Here is a 15,604-nt window from a genome sequence, read left to right on the forward strand (position 1 = left end):
CCATGGTGCTGGCCTCTCCCTGCCTGACAGAGAGCAGGGGCTCAATCACAGCACCAAGCCACTGGGCTCAGCCCCTATCTGCTGCTCACCAGACTTTCCCCTCCCCGTGCCTCAGTTTCCGCATCTGTAACCTGTGTGCTCAAGTGTGGATTAAATCAGGAATGTAAGTGAAGTACGTAGAACACAGGCTAGCTCAGGGTGCGAATCGGGTGTTAAAAATGGCATTGCCTCTCACCTTATCATCAGACCCTTGTGTAGAGAGCAGGGAGAGGAAGCACACAGGTCTTCCTGCAAAACTGTGTTTTACTGCTTAAGTGTGGAGGCCTATCATATGAGGAAAAAATAACTTCAACACTTTGAAAAATGTATCTGGAGTAGGCTTCTGTTTCATTCAGAGTGAAAGAAAACAGTTGTTTGGAGAATGGGTGTCCATGCACTGGGTAGGGCAAGGGAGCCTGGTCTGGAATAATCAAGCTTTTAGAAATGGGGCAACGGAGTCTCAGGTGGGTGCTTCAGTGCAGGGCTGCACCAGTCATGCACCAGTCACCTGCAGCGGAAGGCCGCTTGCTTTCCCAGCCAGCTACCCAGGCCAGAGGCCTATGCCGGCCAACCACGGAAGAGGAAGCGAGGGCGAGGGCCGGGACCAGGTACAGAAAAACACTCCCAGGGGGCCCATTTACGCTTCTGTAAACCTTTTTATGTTTGGAAGGGGATGAAGGTGTAGTTGAAACTCTGCTCTTATTTGTGTTTCTCTTGCTAAATTGACAACCCAGTTCATATGTTAACATGTTCTTAAATATATAAATTTGGGAGAGAATTGGTTGGGTTATCCTTGGGGTTTTTTTGGTCATAAGAAGTGTTCATACCCTGTTCTTGGATGCAGCTGAGGAAAAAATGAATGTCTGAGAGATGGAAACTCAAAGGTTAACTTTATTATAGATAAATCTTAGTAGGAGAACATCGATCAGCTCTGGAAGCAGGGGAACTTGCCGGTTCCTCAACCCCCTCCAACCCCGGCACTGAGGATGGACCTTGGGACTGCCACACCCACCAGAGTAGAGACTGATAAACCAACCTCCCCCCCAGAATTGCTGCCCCCTCCAGGGCCTACAGCTTTGGAATGGAGCACCACCACCCAGTCCCTGGAGATGAACCAGGAACAGGGGACATCTCTGTCCACTGGAGATAAACACTGAGCAGTCACAGATGAAACTATGTGGTTTCTGTGCTTTGTTTTAACATACTCCAGAAAATCGGGGCCCCTGGGTGGCTCAGTCATTAAGCGTCTGCCTTTGGTTCAGTTCATGATCCCAGGATCCTGGGGTCGAGCCCTGCATTGGGCTCCCTGCTCAATGGCAAGCCTGCTTTTCCCTCTTCCACTCCCCCTGCTTGTGTTCCCTCTCTTGCTATGTTTCTCTCTGTCAAGTAAATAAATAAAATCTTTTAAAACTAATAATAAAATAAAATACTTCAGAAAAATCAGTGGAGGGGGGCATACAGCTCATAGAACAAGAACAGCAGAATAGTGTGTTTGCTGAAGCTGGATGACGGGGGAGCATCCTTCTACTTCTGTGTCTGGCATAAAAAGTGAACAAATGCCACACCTTTCCACCCAGCAGTCAGATGGGGAGGTGATGGGAGCAGAGGTCGAGCAGAGCACTGTTCCAGCACAGGCCTGGCATGTTTGTTTGTTTGTTTGTTTTTTCTTCCAACTCTAATTTGTAAGGTAGAAGCGGTCAGAAAGGACAGGTAAGCCACAAGGCACACAGTGGTAAGCACCAGGGGGGCTTGGCCCGTGGGCCTCGTTTGCCGGCCCCTGCTCCGTCCTCTGCTTAACCTCTCTTGGCTTCCATTTTTCTCCCATTTGGGCCCGGATTTCTTTCCCCCTTCTGAGCTCTCCAAGCCCCTATGGGAGCACAGTGCCAGGAGAAGCTTCCTGAGGCTTTGGTGACAGCCAGGTCTGTGCTGTCATCAAGACACCACCACTCAGCCAGGGCCAGAAACTAAGCTATTGGGGGGAGGGAGGGCTTTGATAGACCTCTCCTGAAACGTCATACTCCAGAAAAATACTGCATCTCACTAGACTAAAAAACACCAAAGCTTTATGGCACTTCGCACATTTTTTACAAAACGGGAAAAAAAAGTATGTCAGTGCCACAACTCAGGAAGTATCACTGTAGGTCAGTCAATATCCCAACCTAATCCGCTGTTTTGTTTTGTTTTTAATAACTTTGTGATTGTAAAAATAACACCAGGCTATTGTTCAAAACAGGAAAATTCAGAAAAACACAAACAAAGAAATTAAAATCACCTATAATCCTACCAGTAAATATAAATATGTGTGTAGGAAAAAAATGAAATGAAATGTTGTTAGCATATTGTTTTATTTCCTTTATTCTTTTCTATGTATAAATTTGCATATATTGTGAATGTATTTAGGATTGTGCTGCATCAGTATTTCCACCTCGCTTTTTTTCACTGATTTGTGAGGCTTCTCCAGTGACATTGTTGCAATAGCTTCAAAGCCTTTGGGCCCTATAGTCTGCTGTCAGCACAGTAGTCAGGGGATCCTGCTGCGTACATATCAGATGTCCCTCCACTGTGGGTGGTGGGTGTATGCAAAGCAGGGTGTGAGTTTCAGCTCCCAGAGGGTTGAATGGGCACCCAGGTGACAGCATGGGACCAGCTATTGAGATCATACTCAGTGAGTAGCTGTTATGACATACACATGCACGTGTTAGCTGCATCTGTCCATTGACTAGGTGTTTGTTGAGCATCTACTGCCATGCCCAGCACGAAGCTCATTAACCGTCTGCAATGTGAGATGATTATTTACAAGTGGAAGATGTAGGCTCCAAATTTCAAAACTCTATCAGCTCTGAGATCTTTTTTCTTTTTTAAAAGATTTTATTTATTTATTTATTTGGCAGACAGAGATCACAAGTAGGTGGAGAGGCAGGCAGAGACAGAGGAGGAAGCAGGCTCCCTGCTGAGCAGAGAGCCTGATGCGGGATCCCAGGGTCCTGGGATCATGACCTGAGCCAAAGTTAGGTGCTTAACTTACTGAGCCATCCAGGTCCCCCACCCCCCCACACACATTTAACCCATGCAGATGGGGGAAAGCAGACTTTTATTTCTCAGCAGGGAAGCGTCTCTCTTTTCCTCTTGATGCCAATGGCTTTCAGCCTTTTTAGATTACAACTCAGGATGAGAAATGCATGGTACATCCCGACCAGGATGCACACCATTGTGTATGTGAAACTAAAGCAACATCTCCTGGAACTACTTTTACCCTTAGTGCATGTGATGCATTCTGTATTTTCTCTTTTAATCTGGTTCATTTAAAAAATAATACTGGCCAGGCCCCATTAAAATTGACAGTTTGAAAATGACTGCTCTTAGCTAGAGATCTTCAAAGTAGGGTGCACGATGGGGCACCTTGGTGGCTCAGTCCGTTAAGCATCTGCCTTCAACTCAGGTCACGATCCTGAGGTCCTGTCGAGTCCCGCATCAGGCTCTGTGCTTGTCAGGGAGTCTGTTTCTCCCCTCTCTCTGTTCCTCCCCACTCCATTTGTGTTCTCTCTCTCTTAAATAAATAAATAGAATCTTAAAAAAAATAAAAATAAAAAAATAAAAAACCGCACACCAAAAAGGAGTACATGAAGCTCTGTGAGCAAAGAAAGGAAATATTAGTACTTTCTTCAAATTTATTATATTTTTGACTTTTAAATTTCAGTTTCTCTTATGTGCGTGTTTTCTAATGTATGTAATATAGTGGTACGCTAGAAAATATATGTAATTTACTGGATCTGCATGCCTCGAAGTACTTTACTGCTGGGGGTAAATGTTACAGGGCCAGGGAATGGGCCACCTCACTGGCCTGGCCCTGGGACCCAGCAGTGAAGCTGCCACCTGCCTTCCAAATTCTGAATTCTGTACCAGCCTCATCTCTTTGTTTCCCTCCTCCTCCTTTCTCAGCTGCCTGAGATCTGTGACTTCCTCTGGTGCTGATCTGAGGTGGTCAGAAATGCTTTTGCAAGCCCAGCACAGACAGGGCACTCTCTGGGGATGGGGGCACCTCTGCGGGAGACCATACGCCCCCCTGCAGGGACAGACTGACCTCCTGCCACCTTCTAAGCAGAGATGTCCCCTCCGGGGTTCTTACAGAAAATGGAGAATAAATGGTGCCTTTGTGTTCCTCTCCTTGGTGGAAAAACAACCATTTTTTTTTTTTCCTTCTGAGTTTTATCTTCAGGCAAAATTATGACAGGGTCTTTACACTCATCTCCAACTTTCAGTTAGTGGTCCCTTTGCTTACAGGACACACCCTGGTAAGGTGCTAATCATAACTCTTTGCTGCTTATGAGCCTTTTGCTGAGTTTCACACATTTTTAGAAATGAATGAAGTTTTGTTTGCTTATATTAATTTGTATCAGACTCTTTGGAATCTTCCTTTTTGTGGAATTTGATACTGAACCAAGAGTGTGATGGCTGGCACAGGCAGGGATCATAACCCATGATTAAGAGGTTGATTAGAGAAGGGGTAGCCTCATTCCTCATGGTAATTGGGGTGAGTGCCCGAGAAGAAACGTGTGACAACTTCGAGCAGAGGCTGAGGGACAAGAAGGAGGGCGTGTGTAGCTCTGATCTTGGTGGATGGACCAACTCCCCAAGGAGGGGCACACTGCCTTTCTAACTCAGGACCGCTTGGGAGCCCACATGGCGGCGGTGGTGGTGGTTAGGTCATTGCTGGGCTCACTACCACATCACTGGTGTCCGTAGAGAACCACGGTCTCCCCAGACTCTCAGGAAGGTGCGGTCAGGGCAACTCAGAGGCCACAGAGGGTTACATCGTAATGTCACTCTGGTCTGCAAGAGGGCAAGGGGCGGGGCAGTTTGCCCAAGTGGCCCCTAGCCACGTCTGCTGCCCCCTGCTGGGAGCAGCCAGGGCCTGGAGGTGTTGGGGAAACAGCCCCGCTCTATAGGCTTGTCCAGGGACCCGGGCAGTGGTGCCACCTACCCAGGGGAAGTAGCCCAGCCTCTGACAGAGTTAGAGCTCTGTCCAGCCTGTGACAATGGGATGTTGAAATGAGTACCATTCCCCACCCTGTGCGTTAATTCTTAGGATTATCTCATCCAAAATCCTCGCCTGCACTTAGTCTTTGTGAGTAAGGTCAGGCAGTTCTCTGTGAATTTCAGGTCCACACCTTTGTCTTAACTGCTGGATATTTCTTGTTTTAAACCTCAGTTATCTGAATAATTTCTTCAGTTCACCAGCCCACTTTGGCCAATACAGGCTCACCTGTCCAATCTGTTGCCTTGAGAAGGGAACACGGCGAGAACAGAATGGGAGGCAAGCAGTGGCCCTGTGCTGGGTGGGATGCACGCAGGGCATGCCAGCACCCAGGGATGAGCGCTGCCATTACGCCATTACAGCACCCAACACCTCATAAAATGTTTAGTTCTGATATGGAGACCCCTTCAGAGGTTAATTAAAAAAAAAAAAAAAAAAAAGCGTCTCCCATAGCAGATGCACAGCAAGTATGTATTCCGTGAATGGGAGAATGTCAGTGTAGAGGGTTAGCACATGACATTACAAATGTCTAGAGTTCAACATTCCAATAAATAAAAAATTTAAAAAAAAAAAAGCTTGGCATTGTTAACAGGCCTGTGAGGTCACCACCCATTTAAAATAAAAAGGGAAGGAACAGAAATAGCCTCCCACCCTTGGTAACTGCAGCCAGGGTCCTCCCAGGGTGAGCATTTGCCTGACCTAATGTTCATGCTCCCAAAAAAGGTCTGGTTTTTAAAGGCCCATGTTTGAATCTCTAAACGGAACCCAACCCCCTCTAATTGCCAAAGGCATAGATATACCTCAATGACTATAATAATTTTTTAACCCAATGATATAGCAAGATCAGAAAAGCATCTCCGCACTCTGCAGTAAAACGTGAATGATGGTAGAGCCAATGAGATGTAGTAGAAAGGGTGTGAGCCACTTGTTAACTGTGTGATGTGGAACAAGACACTTACACTTTTCCTCTGAGTCTCAGTTTTCTTCTCTGTAAAATGGCCGTATTGACCTTGGATGGTCAATACAAAGGTCAGATGAGCCTGGTGGTGATGAAGGTGGGTCTCTCTTGTGTTTGGCTGGTGATGTCACCAGGCCACTTGTCTTGACTTGCTCAGTCAGTGGTCGAGAGCTCTCCTTCTGGCAGCCTTTCTCATCAGTGGCCCGAGGTGTATTCCAGATAGAGCCTTCAAGGAGGAGGGTGAGGGGTGCCAGAGCTGAAAGCAAACCATGCTCTTCTCACTCACCCCTGCTGTTGATCTAGTCTCGTAAAGAAGGGAGTATTTTATAAATAAGCTCAGATCAGAATGCAGTCAGCCTTCTGTGCCTGCCGCCCTCAGTGAAGTGGGAGGTTCCTGAGATTTTTTTTCTGACAAAAGCTGAAGGCAGGTAAAGACCACTCTCCCTCCATTCCTGAATTTATGAAGTTCTCTGGAATAATAGGCCAGCTGTAAGGCATGGTGACCTGTGCTCTGCTGAGCCCACAGGGGTGGGAGCCATGCTTTAAAGGCAGACACCAAGCAAAAGCTGCTGTCTCTGGTAATGTGGCTCTGTTGTGGAGAGAGTGTTTCCTTGCGAAGCCAAGGTTGCAAAGCTGTCCATGTTCTAGTCAAAGAGGGTCTGGCTTGAGCAGCAGTGGTGTCTCCTGGGAGTTTGTAGAGTCAGAAACATGAGTGCCATCCTAGACCTATTGAGCCAAAATCTGCATATTTACAAGTCTCCCTAAATAATTCACCCCTCAGAGCAGTATAAGCTTTACTAGACCAGCCTCTGTCGCTCACCACAGTATCGCCAGGACCTAGAGCAGAGCCCGGGACACGACAGGTGCTCAGAAAGTGTTTGTTGTACGCATGCAGCCACTGGTTGCCTTCATTTTAAATTGTGACCCCTGCCTTCCAGCACAGTCACCTCTTTGGCTTCCTGGATTTCTGAGAAAGGGAAGACATACTTCCTTCTCTCTGATCTCAGCCCCCAGCCCATGGCTCTGGGGTATGGATGTGTCACGGCTGTACTTCCGAAGTCTGGGTTAGGATGGAAGGGCTTCCCTGTTACTTTGCTCGAGAACCACAGGGCACGCCTCACCCCATTGTCCTTTCTTGCATGTTATATCTGATATCAGCCTGTATGCCTGGTTTTCCAATCTTATTCTTTCTTTAAAAATCCCCTCCCCCATTACCTTCAGTTTAAAGTTCTCTTGACCAGAGCCTGGGATTTCTGGGTAATCGTGTTCTGCCTAGGCCCCCAGCTCTGGCACATTCCTGGGCCAAGTGCCTCAGGCTCACCGAAGGGGCCTCAGGGCTCATGTGAGCCTATGGGTAAAGTCTTCTTTATTTAACCTGGTTCCAAAATTCACATGCAGCTAGGATTCCATCAGTAACTTATTTAAGAGGACTTCGTATGGAACAGTTTTAACAGTGGAAAGAAGAAACTTGTCAGTTGTTCCATTTCCAAATGTTTCTGTGGCTGGAGGGAAGAGTGGTGTGGAGGAAGATCACATCTGAGCTGATGAAGATGGTGAGGCAGAGTCCTGGGAAGAGGGTCTTAAGCCAGAGACAGACATCCCTGATGAGGGTGCAGCCGTGACTGGCCGGTACTGTCCCACCAGCAAGATCGGACCAAGGAGAAGGAAATGTGTGTGGCCGTTGAGTGTTTGGACTTGGGGCTTGCTAGGGCAGAGGGCCTCCTGCACAGTGGAAGGGAGAAGGCCAGTGACCATCCATCCTCACGATCCATGTACAAACCCAGCAAGACTTTCACGTGCTGGCGCCACTACTTTGTTTTCATTTTGTATGGAAGTCGGAAATGTCTTCTATTCCTGCCCAAAAACAGTCAAAATGGGGGTTATTAGGTGCATTCATTAAGCATCAGTTGTGTGTTTGTGTGTGTGTGTGTACCCCGTCTATACCTAGATGTTCTGTCTCTGTGGGGGTGGAGAAACAGATTAGGGGACCAGCCGCATTCAGAAGGAGAAGCAGAGCTCTTTCATTGCCAGACAAGTATCTCAGTGGGGAGCAGGGAGCATCCTGGGGCAGAATAACTGGAAACACTCATTCTCCCCACCACATACCACCCTTCGCAGTTGGCAGTCAGCAGCCACTCACAGAATGTTCTAGAATTCTGCTTGTAGGGAGATGAAAGGGGCTGATTTCAATGTTCACTGCCTCCTCGGCCCCCCAGGACCCCCAGGCTAACTGGCTGGGGTCCCCCAGGCCAACGAGGTGGGGCTGCAGCCTATGCAGAGGAGAGCAGAACCCTGTGATTTCCTGTAGTGTGGACGACTGTGAGCAGGCAAGCAGACACTGCCCCCACTTGGTGTATGAGGAAATGGGAAATCAAGGCTGCAGCCAAGGGGTGCAAAGCAGGAGCTGCTGTCCAGGGGAGATGCTACTAGATGGGGGTGTCCGCAGTCACGGGCCCTGTGGACTGGGTTAGCCTTGGTGATGCCAGCTGCCAGACCCAGCCCTGAGGATCATTCAGCGTGGCTAATCAGAGCTTGTTAATGGCAGCTCCCCCCAACTATGAGTGTCACCTCAAGTCTCAGGCACAGACTTGAAAAGCAAAGACTCAGTCAAGAAGATAAAACTGAACTGTCTTTCTTCATTGGGAGGGTCTTTCTTTGGTATGTCCCTTGCCTCCTGCTGAGATGTCTGGGACCCTAAGGCCACTGATGATGTGTGGAGAGTCACCACTAGGAAGCCGCCCTCCTGACTCCCTCAGCTGGCTGAGAACACCTATCTTCCATGGACGTTCATTAGCCTTCCCTCTTGGTGCCCACTGTGGGCATGGGTGAGAAAGGCACGCTGCTCCCCACCCCAGTATCCATCAGAGAGGAAGCAGCATGCTTGGCTGTAAGCAGCCCGCTAGGGGCATGTCTGGAGGACTGACCAGGGTGGCATTGGCTCAGGTCATGGCTCCATGTTGTCTGGTCATGTGTACACCCCTGCACTGTCACTGCTTCATATGCAGCTAAACCACGGGGCAACTGATACAGTCCCGCTCGGCTGCTCTGGGGAAGAGCTGAGTTATTTTCGCCGAGCCTTGGCCATTATTGGTGCCATTATGTCGATGTAATAATGTCTCACATGGAGAGACAGGGCAGAAAGCGTGGAGTCTCTGCTCCAAATCTGTGCCCATAAAGGAAAGGCGCTGTCCCTATCGCCTCCTGTTTCTCCGTGGCCCTTTTGGCTCCGTAGGGGTGCACAGCACTGGGCTCCAAGAGGCCAGCCCTGGGGTGTTCGTTCGGAGCAGCCCACGGAGGGGCACGGGAGGCACTGGCCACTGGCCTGTTCTGGGGGCAAGCACTGTGGAGGAAGCAAATGAATAAAGTCATAAAATAGAGCAAAACAGCTGAGCCTGCTGGTTGGAAGGTTGGAAGAAACGTTTCAAAGGAAACAATCCTGGATTTAGATCACACATTTTGGGGCCTACAGTGAGTTTTTCAGAACCTCCCTCGGAAAGGCAGGTATTTGTAATGGAAATGCTGACAGCTCTGCAGCCTTGCCTGGGCTGTCTGTGGGCGGCTGGACGGCCAGCTGCTGCGTGTGTGATCTGCTGGCATTATGGAGATGAAGCCTCCCGGGCTCTCACTGCTCCAATGCAGAGGGACCTTTTACTAATATTATTATTAACTCATCAAGATGCTACCAGCGGCAAATGCTAGTCATGAACCGTGCATGAGGACCTGGTGTTTCTCCTCTGCCATCCCAGGACTGAGGAATATCCCTAATCCATATGCCCCTGCAGGTGGGGACATGGCCCTTCCTGGCGTGGCCCCCCAACCCAACTCCAGGCCCTGTTCTCGGCTCAGTTGAGGGCATGGGTGTGGCTCCTGCACCATGTGACCTGTAGATCCGCAGCTGGTTCCCGTTCTTCTCTACCTGCCTGTAGGGACCTCCCAGCTTTGTGGAGTCCCCTGAACCCCTCCCTGTGCCTACCCGCCTCCACTCCTGTCTGAGCCTACAGCAGCCTAGCCTCGTGAAGCCTGCCCAGTCCCATTCCTCCGTGAGGCTTCAGATCACCCACAGTGGTCTCTACAGACTCACGCCTTCCCTAAACTGGTGCCTCAGACAGGGCGTCACCCAGAGAGCTGACCCCAGTTACCACAGGCTGCTCACAGACTCGAGCCCATCACACCTTTCCTGACAAACACCACCTAGGATGAAACTTCTGTCAAAGACAAACTCTTTCCTGTAAAGGCATCTGCTTTTCTATGGAAGAGGTGCAGAGACAAGGGAAGGAGCTGTGCCTTGAGTCCTTGCAGAATCACTGGAAACAGTGCAGTCTTGCCTCCTCACAGCGTGGGGGTGCAGGTCAGCTCTGGGTCTTAACAGACTGAGTGGAGCCTAGTCCTGCCCAGAGCATCTGTGCTTCCTGCTCAGCAGGTTGGATGCTCCCCACCACCTGCAGTCCTCAGGGGACAAAAAGTGCATTCTGGTCACGTGCCTTGTCTTTTTCTGCCAGCGTGGCCAGAACTGTCCCAGGCAGGCCAGAACCTGTCACCGTGGCGAGTGTGGGGCCCACAGGTGGGCATTCCTTCCTCCTCTTCCTCTGTCCCATGCCCTCTGCAGGTCTGTACCTCACACCCCAGAAACGGACACCCCAGGAAAGGATCAGGGCTACCCCGGGGCAGACAAAAGAGCTGCTCAGTAAAATCTACAGATGTCACCACAGCCTGTGCTGTGTCTGTGCCTGGCACCATTTACAGGGAGGCCCCTTGGCAAGATCTGGGGGACTGTGAGCACATGGTTGGGTTTAATAGGAGACACGAGCTGTCAGCATGGAGAGCACGCTGGACCATGTGACTTCTACTTAACAAAGCCTTCCTCTCCCTTTCTCACCTAGCTCAATGACTCCGCCAAGCAGCTCATTGAGATGGACAAGCCATGCCCAGGTGCTGCATCAGGCTGCCACGCCTCCTTGCCCTCTGACTCTGGCGCGGCAGCCAGTGCGGCCCCAGGACCAGCATTAAGCAGCACGGGGGCGGTCAGTGCCTTTCAGCGGCGTGTGGACAGCAAGAAGAATGCCAAGAAGCGCCACTCCTTCACCGCACTCAGTGTGACACACAAGTCCTCCCAAGCCACAAGCCACAGGCACTCCATGGAAATTAGCGCTCCGGTCTTGATCAGCTCCAGCGATCCCCGGGCTGCGGCCAGAATCGGAGACCTAGCTCATCTGTCCTGCAGTGCTCCCACCCAGGTAAGGTCCTTAGGGTGCAGGCAGGGAGATGTCTGAGAGTCCCATCCCCAGCTGTGTGCTCAGCATCCTGTCTCTGAACTTGCATGGGGAAGCCTGGGGCAGCAGTGCCCTTTGGGGCCACCGTGACTGCCTTCTCCTGCCTGCCCTCAAGGACCCCATGATCCTTGGTTTTGTCATTACCAGAGTAAACATGTGAGTGGTACTCAGTGTTCAGAGGTGTCTAGGTGGTAATGTGAGGTGCTTCTCCTTGGCCCATGACATGGCCCTTGAATAACATCGGCTCGTTACTCCAGACAGTCCTCCTTTCTCAGTGTGCATTCAGCGCATCTGATCGTGTCTTGCAGAAAGTCTGGGTTTAGTTTGTTTTTAGCACTAGTACATTTTTAGCATCTCTGTGACACGTGTTTCCTTTTAGCAGAGCTCAGAACCAGAATGAACTGCATTGTTTGGTACTTTATTATTTTTACAGATACCTTCTATTTCTAGACATGGCACTGGTTCCATTCCACTAGGAAGATGAAGGAAATGGGAGGGACCTCATTTTCAATCCAGCAGTCAAAGGTGGCCCCAGGGCCACCAGGCCAGGGTGTACCCAACGGCCCACATTACTAGTCTCAACACCCTGAAGGTCGCTATGTCCTGTCATCATGGGTACTAAGCCTAAGGTTCAGGCTTCCCCAGTGTTCGCTGGAGGTTCTGAATGGACCTGAGCAGAGCTCTCTGGCCCTTTCCTCCTGCCCTACAATGTGGGCTCCACGCACGCATGAAGAGGACCTCATGTTCTTTCTGTGTCTCCCTTGTCCTCACGTGCTCTCAGCCCTCCTGTCCACAGCTCCTAAGTTGATGGAACAGAGGTAAAGTAACCAGGTTCTGCAGTCTGGGTCAACTGTAGACAGGCCCTAGCATAGGAAGGAACAGATTTTTTTTTTTTTAAATTTGTGTCCAACTTTGTTCCACAAGGCCTTAACTGCTGAGTTAGTTTATTGCTATAGAGGACTGGGACCTGGGTCTCATTTTCCAGCAATTACACTTGAAGTGAAAGTCGTGGCTGGGCTTTAGACTTTCGTGAGGGCCATTGAAAAAGGTGAGAGGTCAAGCAAAGCAGTTTCCATCTATCTCCCATCCCAAATGAACTTTTTATTGGGACACATATGAGGTGCCACAAGGGCGAGCTGCCACATGCACCGACCTGCAGGGACCAGCATGCTGTCTGTGGCCAGATGCACCCAGAGACCAACTCTCAGCTCTGCCAGCCACCAGCCACCTTCCCAGGTTGGCGGGTTTTATTGGCCTTGCATGTCACACTGAGATGCCCATCCCTGGCCCACCTGAGGACCACCCAGGGCAGCTGCAGGTCCTGGAGCTGGCCACAGTGCCATGTGGCTCCTCCTCCCTGCCATGCCAGGCACGTTGGGAGGGGGACCCAGTCCCAGGGTTCTTGCTTGGGAGGGCAGGCTTGGGCTTTGTCAACATGAACCTGGACAAATCCAACATCACTGCTGCCATGCCTCTGTCCACAAACAGAGGCCCCCGCTGACATCAAGGGATAGGCTCAGGCCAGCAAAGCAGGAGTGCCTGGGCTCTTGGTACCTGGGCATGCGTGGAGTAATACTGGCCCCAGCAAATGTCCTGCCAATCCCCTACCCACCCCCTGGACCGCTCTAGACTCAATATGTGCACCCAGGCTGTAGCACCGACTGTTTTCACTGACAGGGTGGACTCTTAGCCCCCGTGAGATGGACAGAGCCACTCATCATGAGCGCAGGCCAGTTCTGCCCCTGTGGATGCAGCCCTCACCTGCATACCCAGGGCTTCCGATCCACAGGAGCAGAGGAGTCAGCACTTTAGGTCATGGATCCCAGAGCATTTTCTTTCAGAGAACAAGGGCAGCTGTTGTCACTGGCAGTTACCTAGACCTGGTTGAACATTGCACAGTGTTGTATAGAAAGTTCGTATCAACAGGCCTGTGTGCTCTGGAGCCTCAGTGGACAGAGACGAGGTGTTTGGGCCCGTGTCCTGCTCGCAGCCAGGCTGGTGTACATGGCCTTGGGTGAGCAGCTTCAGCTCTGTCTGTCTGAAAGATAGGCTCTGATGGTGACAGATACCTTATGTGGATGAGATCGGATCTGAAAGGGCCCCCCAGTGTGAGATGATTGTGCTGCTCTTTGTTTAATTGACTGGATTATAAAGCCCTATGGAGCAAGATGAACCAAGAGCAAACAGGACATGCACATGCATACACATACACACACACACGCACGCACACACACGCACACACACACACACACACACACACCAGTGTGGCTGATGTGCTCTGGGTGGGTGAGATGCGTGGACAAGGGAGCCCCGCATAGCTGGTTAGAGCTCATCACTCTCACAGACCCTTCTCGCTCTCCTTTGTGTTGCTTTTTAAAGTGAAAAGGAAGTGTGGGAGCTGTGGTTTCTATAGAAATGGCTCCACAACCCAGGAGCTGTTTTTCTCCTCTCAGCCCGAATGCAGTGAGCACCAGTAAGCCTGAGATAGCAGGGTCCCCACAGAGCGCATGAGGGGTGCACGCTGTCCTTGGAGCGGCCTCCGGGATGTGTGCGGTCTGCGGCTCGCTCTCACAGCCCCTGGGAGAGCAGCTCCGTCCTCATCTCCTTCCCTCTCTTGACCTCACTCCCTCATCTGGGCTTCTTGGTGCATCTCACTGGCAGCAGAGCCAGTGAGCCAGTAGCTTGAATTATCTTCATTCGCACATGAGGAAACTGAGGCCCAGAGGGTGTAAGTAAGGTCTCAGTGCTGTGCGCATCTGACAGTTCCCCCTGCAGCCATCAAGACTAGCATGGACGTGAGTCCAGGATACGGACGTCATTTAACCCCTCAGCTTCCTCTTGTGTAAACATACAGGACTGATGGCAAGCCCAGGGAGGTGAAGAAGGAACATGGCCGCCAGGCCCTGCAGCAAGTGACTCTGTAAAGGTCCCCCTCTCTCATTCCCATTCCCAGAGTGACTCTGTAAAGGTCCCTCTCTCTCCTTCCCGTTCTCTCTTAGTCTGGGATCTGGCATTGTGCAGGCTTGGGCAGTGTCTTGGGTGGAGGCCTGGGCTCTTCCACTCACTAGCTGTGCACCTTGGGTGAGTGAACCTACAGAGCTGCCACTGAGTGCCAGGTTCAACACTATCCTGTTACGTCTTGACCCTGGAAAAGCTGTCCCGTCCCTTCTCCCAGAGCCTCGGTTTTCTCATCTGTTAAACGATGGAGCAACTATGCAGTGAAATGAGAGTACGAGCTGTCCTCTTCTCCGTGGCTGTATTGTTGGCTATGTTGGTTGTCTCTGCTGCCCAGAGAACCAGGGAAGGAATCACCAGCCCCAGAGTGCTAGATTGGACACTGGCGCCCAGACCTCATGAATTCTGGTCACTGCTCTGTTCCGAAATTCCCCCTATGCCGTGCACTGCACTGGCCCCTGGCAGCGGTAGAAGGCCACAGGTGGATGAAGGGGTGGGTGGCAACCATGCTGCCCACAGCCACACTTCCTGTGAAGGAAGCCAGCTCAGTGAGCATCCACACAAGCCTGTGACTGCTCCTAACTCTCAGCCAGTGGGTACTGGTCTGTCCCCAGCGACATCCAGGCCAGGCTGTGTGTGCTCCCCAGCCTCATGCACGCACCAGGGAAATCCAGGGACCCTGCCCAGAATCCAGGGTGGTAAGGTCCAGCCTTGGCAGCATGTCACTGTCACCTGGAGGCCTGGAGGTTGGAACATCCCCTCAGCACAGCTCCAGCCCCACAGTGCCAAGGTGGCTGCTCTGGGGCACGGCCTGGGTCTGGGGTTGAGAACCTCCTGGCTCGTTGTGTCGAACGAGAAGCACCAGTACCTCAGACCCCAGCCACCGCCCTTCCCCCACATGGTAGGCTATACCACTGGCCAGGCCTAGACCTGGGCTCTGAGTCCTCAGAGGGTGACCAGCATCCCATCACACCTGGCCCTGAGGAAGTCCTGGGGCACAGGGACTTAAGTGCTAAAAATGGGACAATCAGGCACAACAGGTCATCCCAGAGCATTTCTGTTCCCTTCGCTGGGCTCCAGAGGGTGGTGTGTGGAGGCTTTGTACAGAAACGTAATGTGGTCCTCTCTGTACAGAGCCTGTGCCAGAGGCCTGGAAGCAGGGTAGGGCAACAGTGAGGAGATGCGAAGTAGGCTGGGATCCTGGCCGCCTGGTTCCTATTTGGTGTGTCATGCCACCAGGGGATGCTTTTAATTTTCTGGCCCCAGGGCCCGCCCTATCAGCAAAACCCAAGTCAGAAAGGGAAGGTGGTTGCGCTGTGTTAGCCAGGCCCATGTGCAGGGATGCTG

At 51.2% G+C, this 15,604-nt stretch overlaps 1 protein-coding gene across 1 annotated transcript in view; it reads left to right on the forward strand.

Annotated features, from left to right (window-relative positions):
- Positions 1–15,604, forward strand: part of SH3RF3 (SH3 domain containing ring finger 3) — a 365,053-nt gene that overhangs the window by 253,272 nt on the left and 96,177 nt on the right. Inside the window, exon 4 of the mRNA XM_082744231.1 lies at positions 10,913–11,266. Within this exon, the coding sequence (XP_082600357.1) occupies positions 10,913–11,266 (354 nt within the window). The remainder of the gene's footprint in view (positions 1–10,912; positions 11,267–15,604) is intronic.

This window comes from Mustela nivalis (assembly GCF_964662115.1).
Source record: "Mustela nivalis genome assembly, chromosome: 8".
Classification (NCBI taxonomy): domain Eukaryota; kingdom Metazoa; phylum Chordata; class Mammalia; order Carnivora; family Mustelidae; genus Mustela; species Mustela nivalis.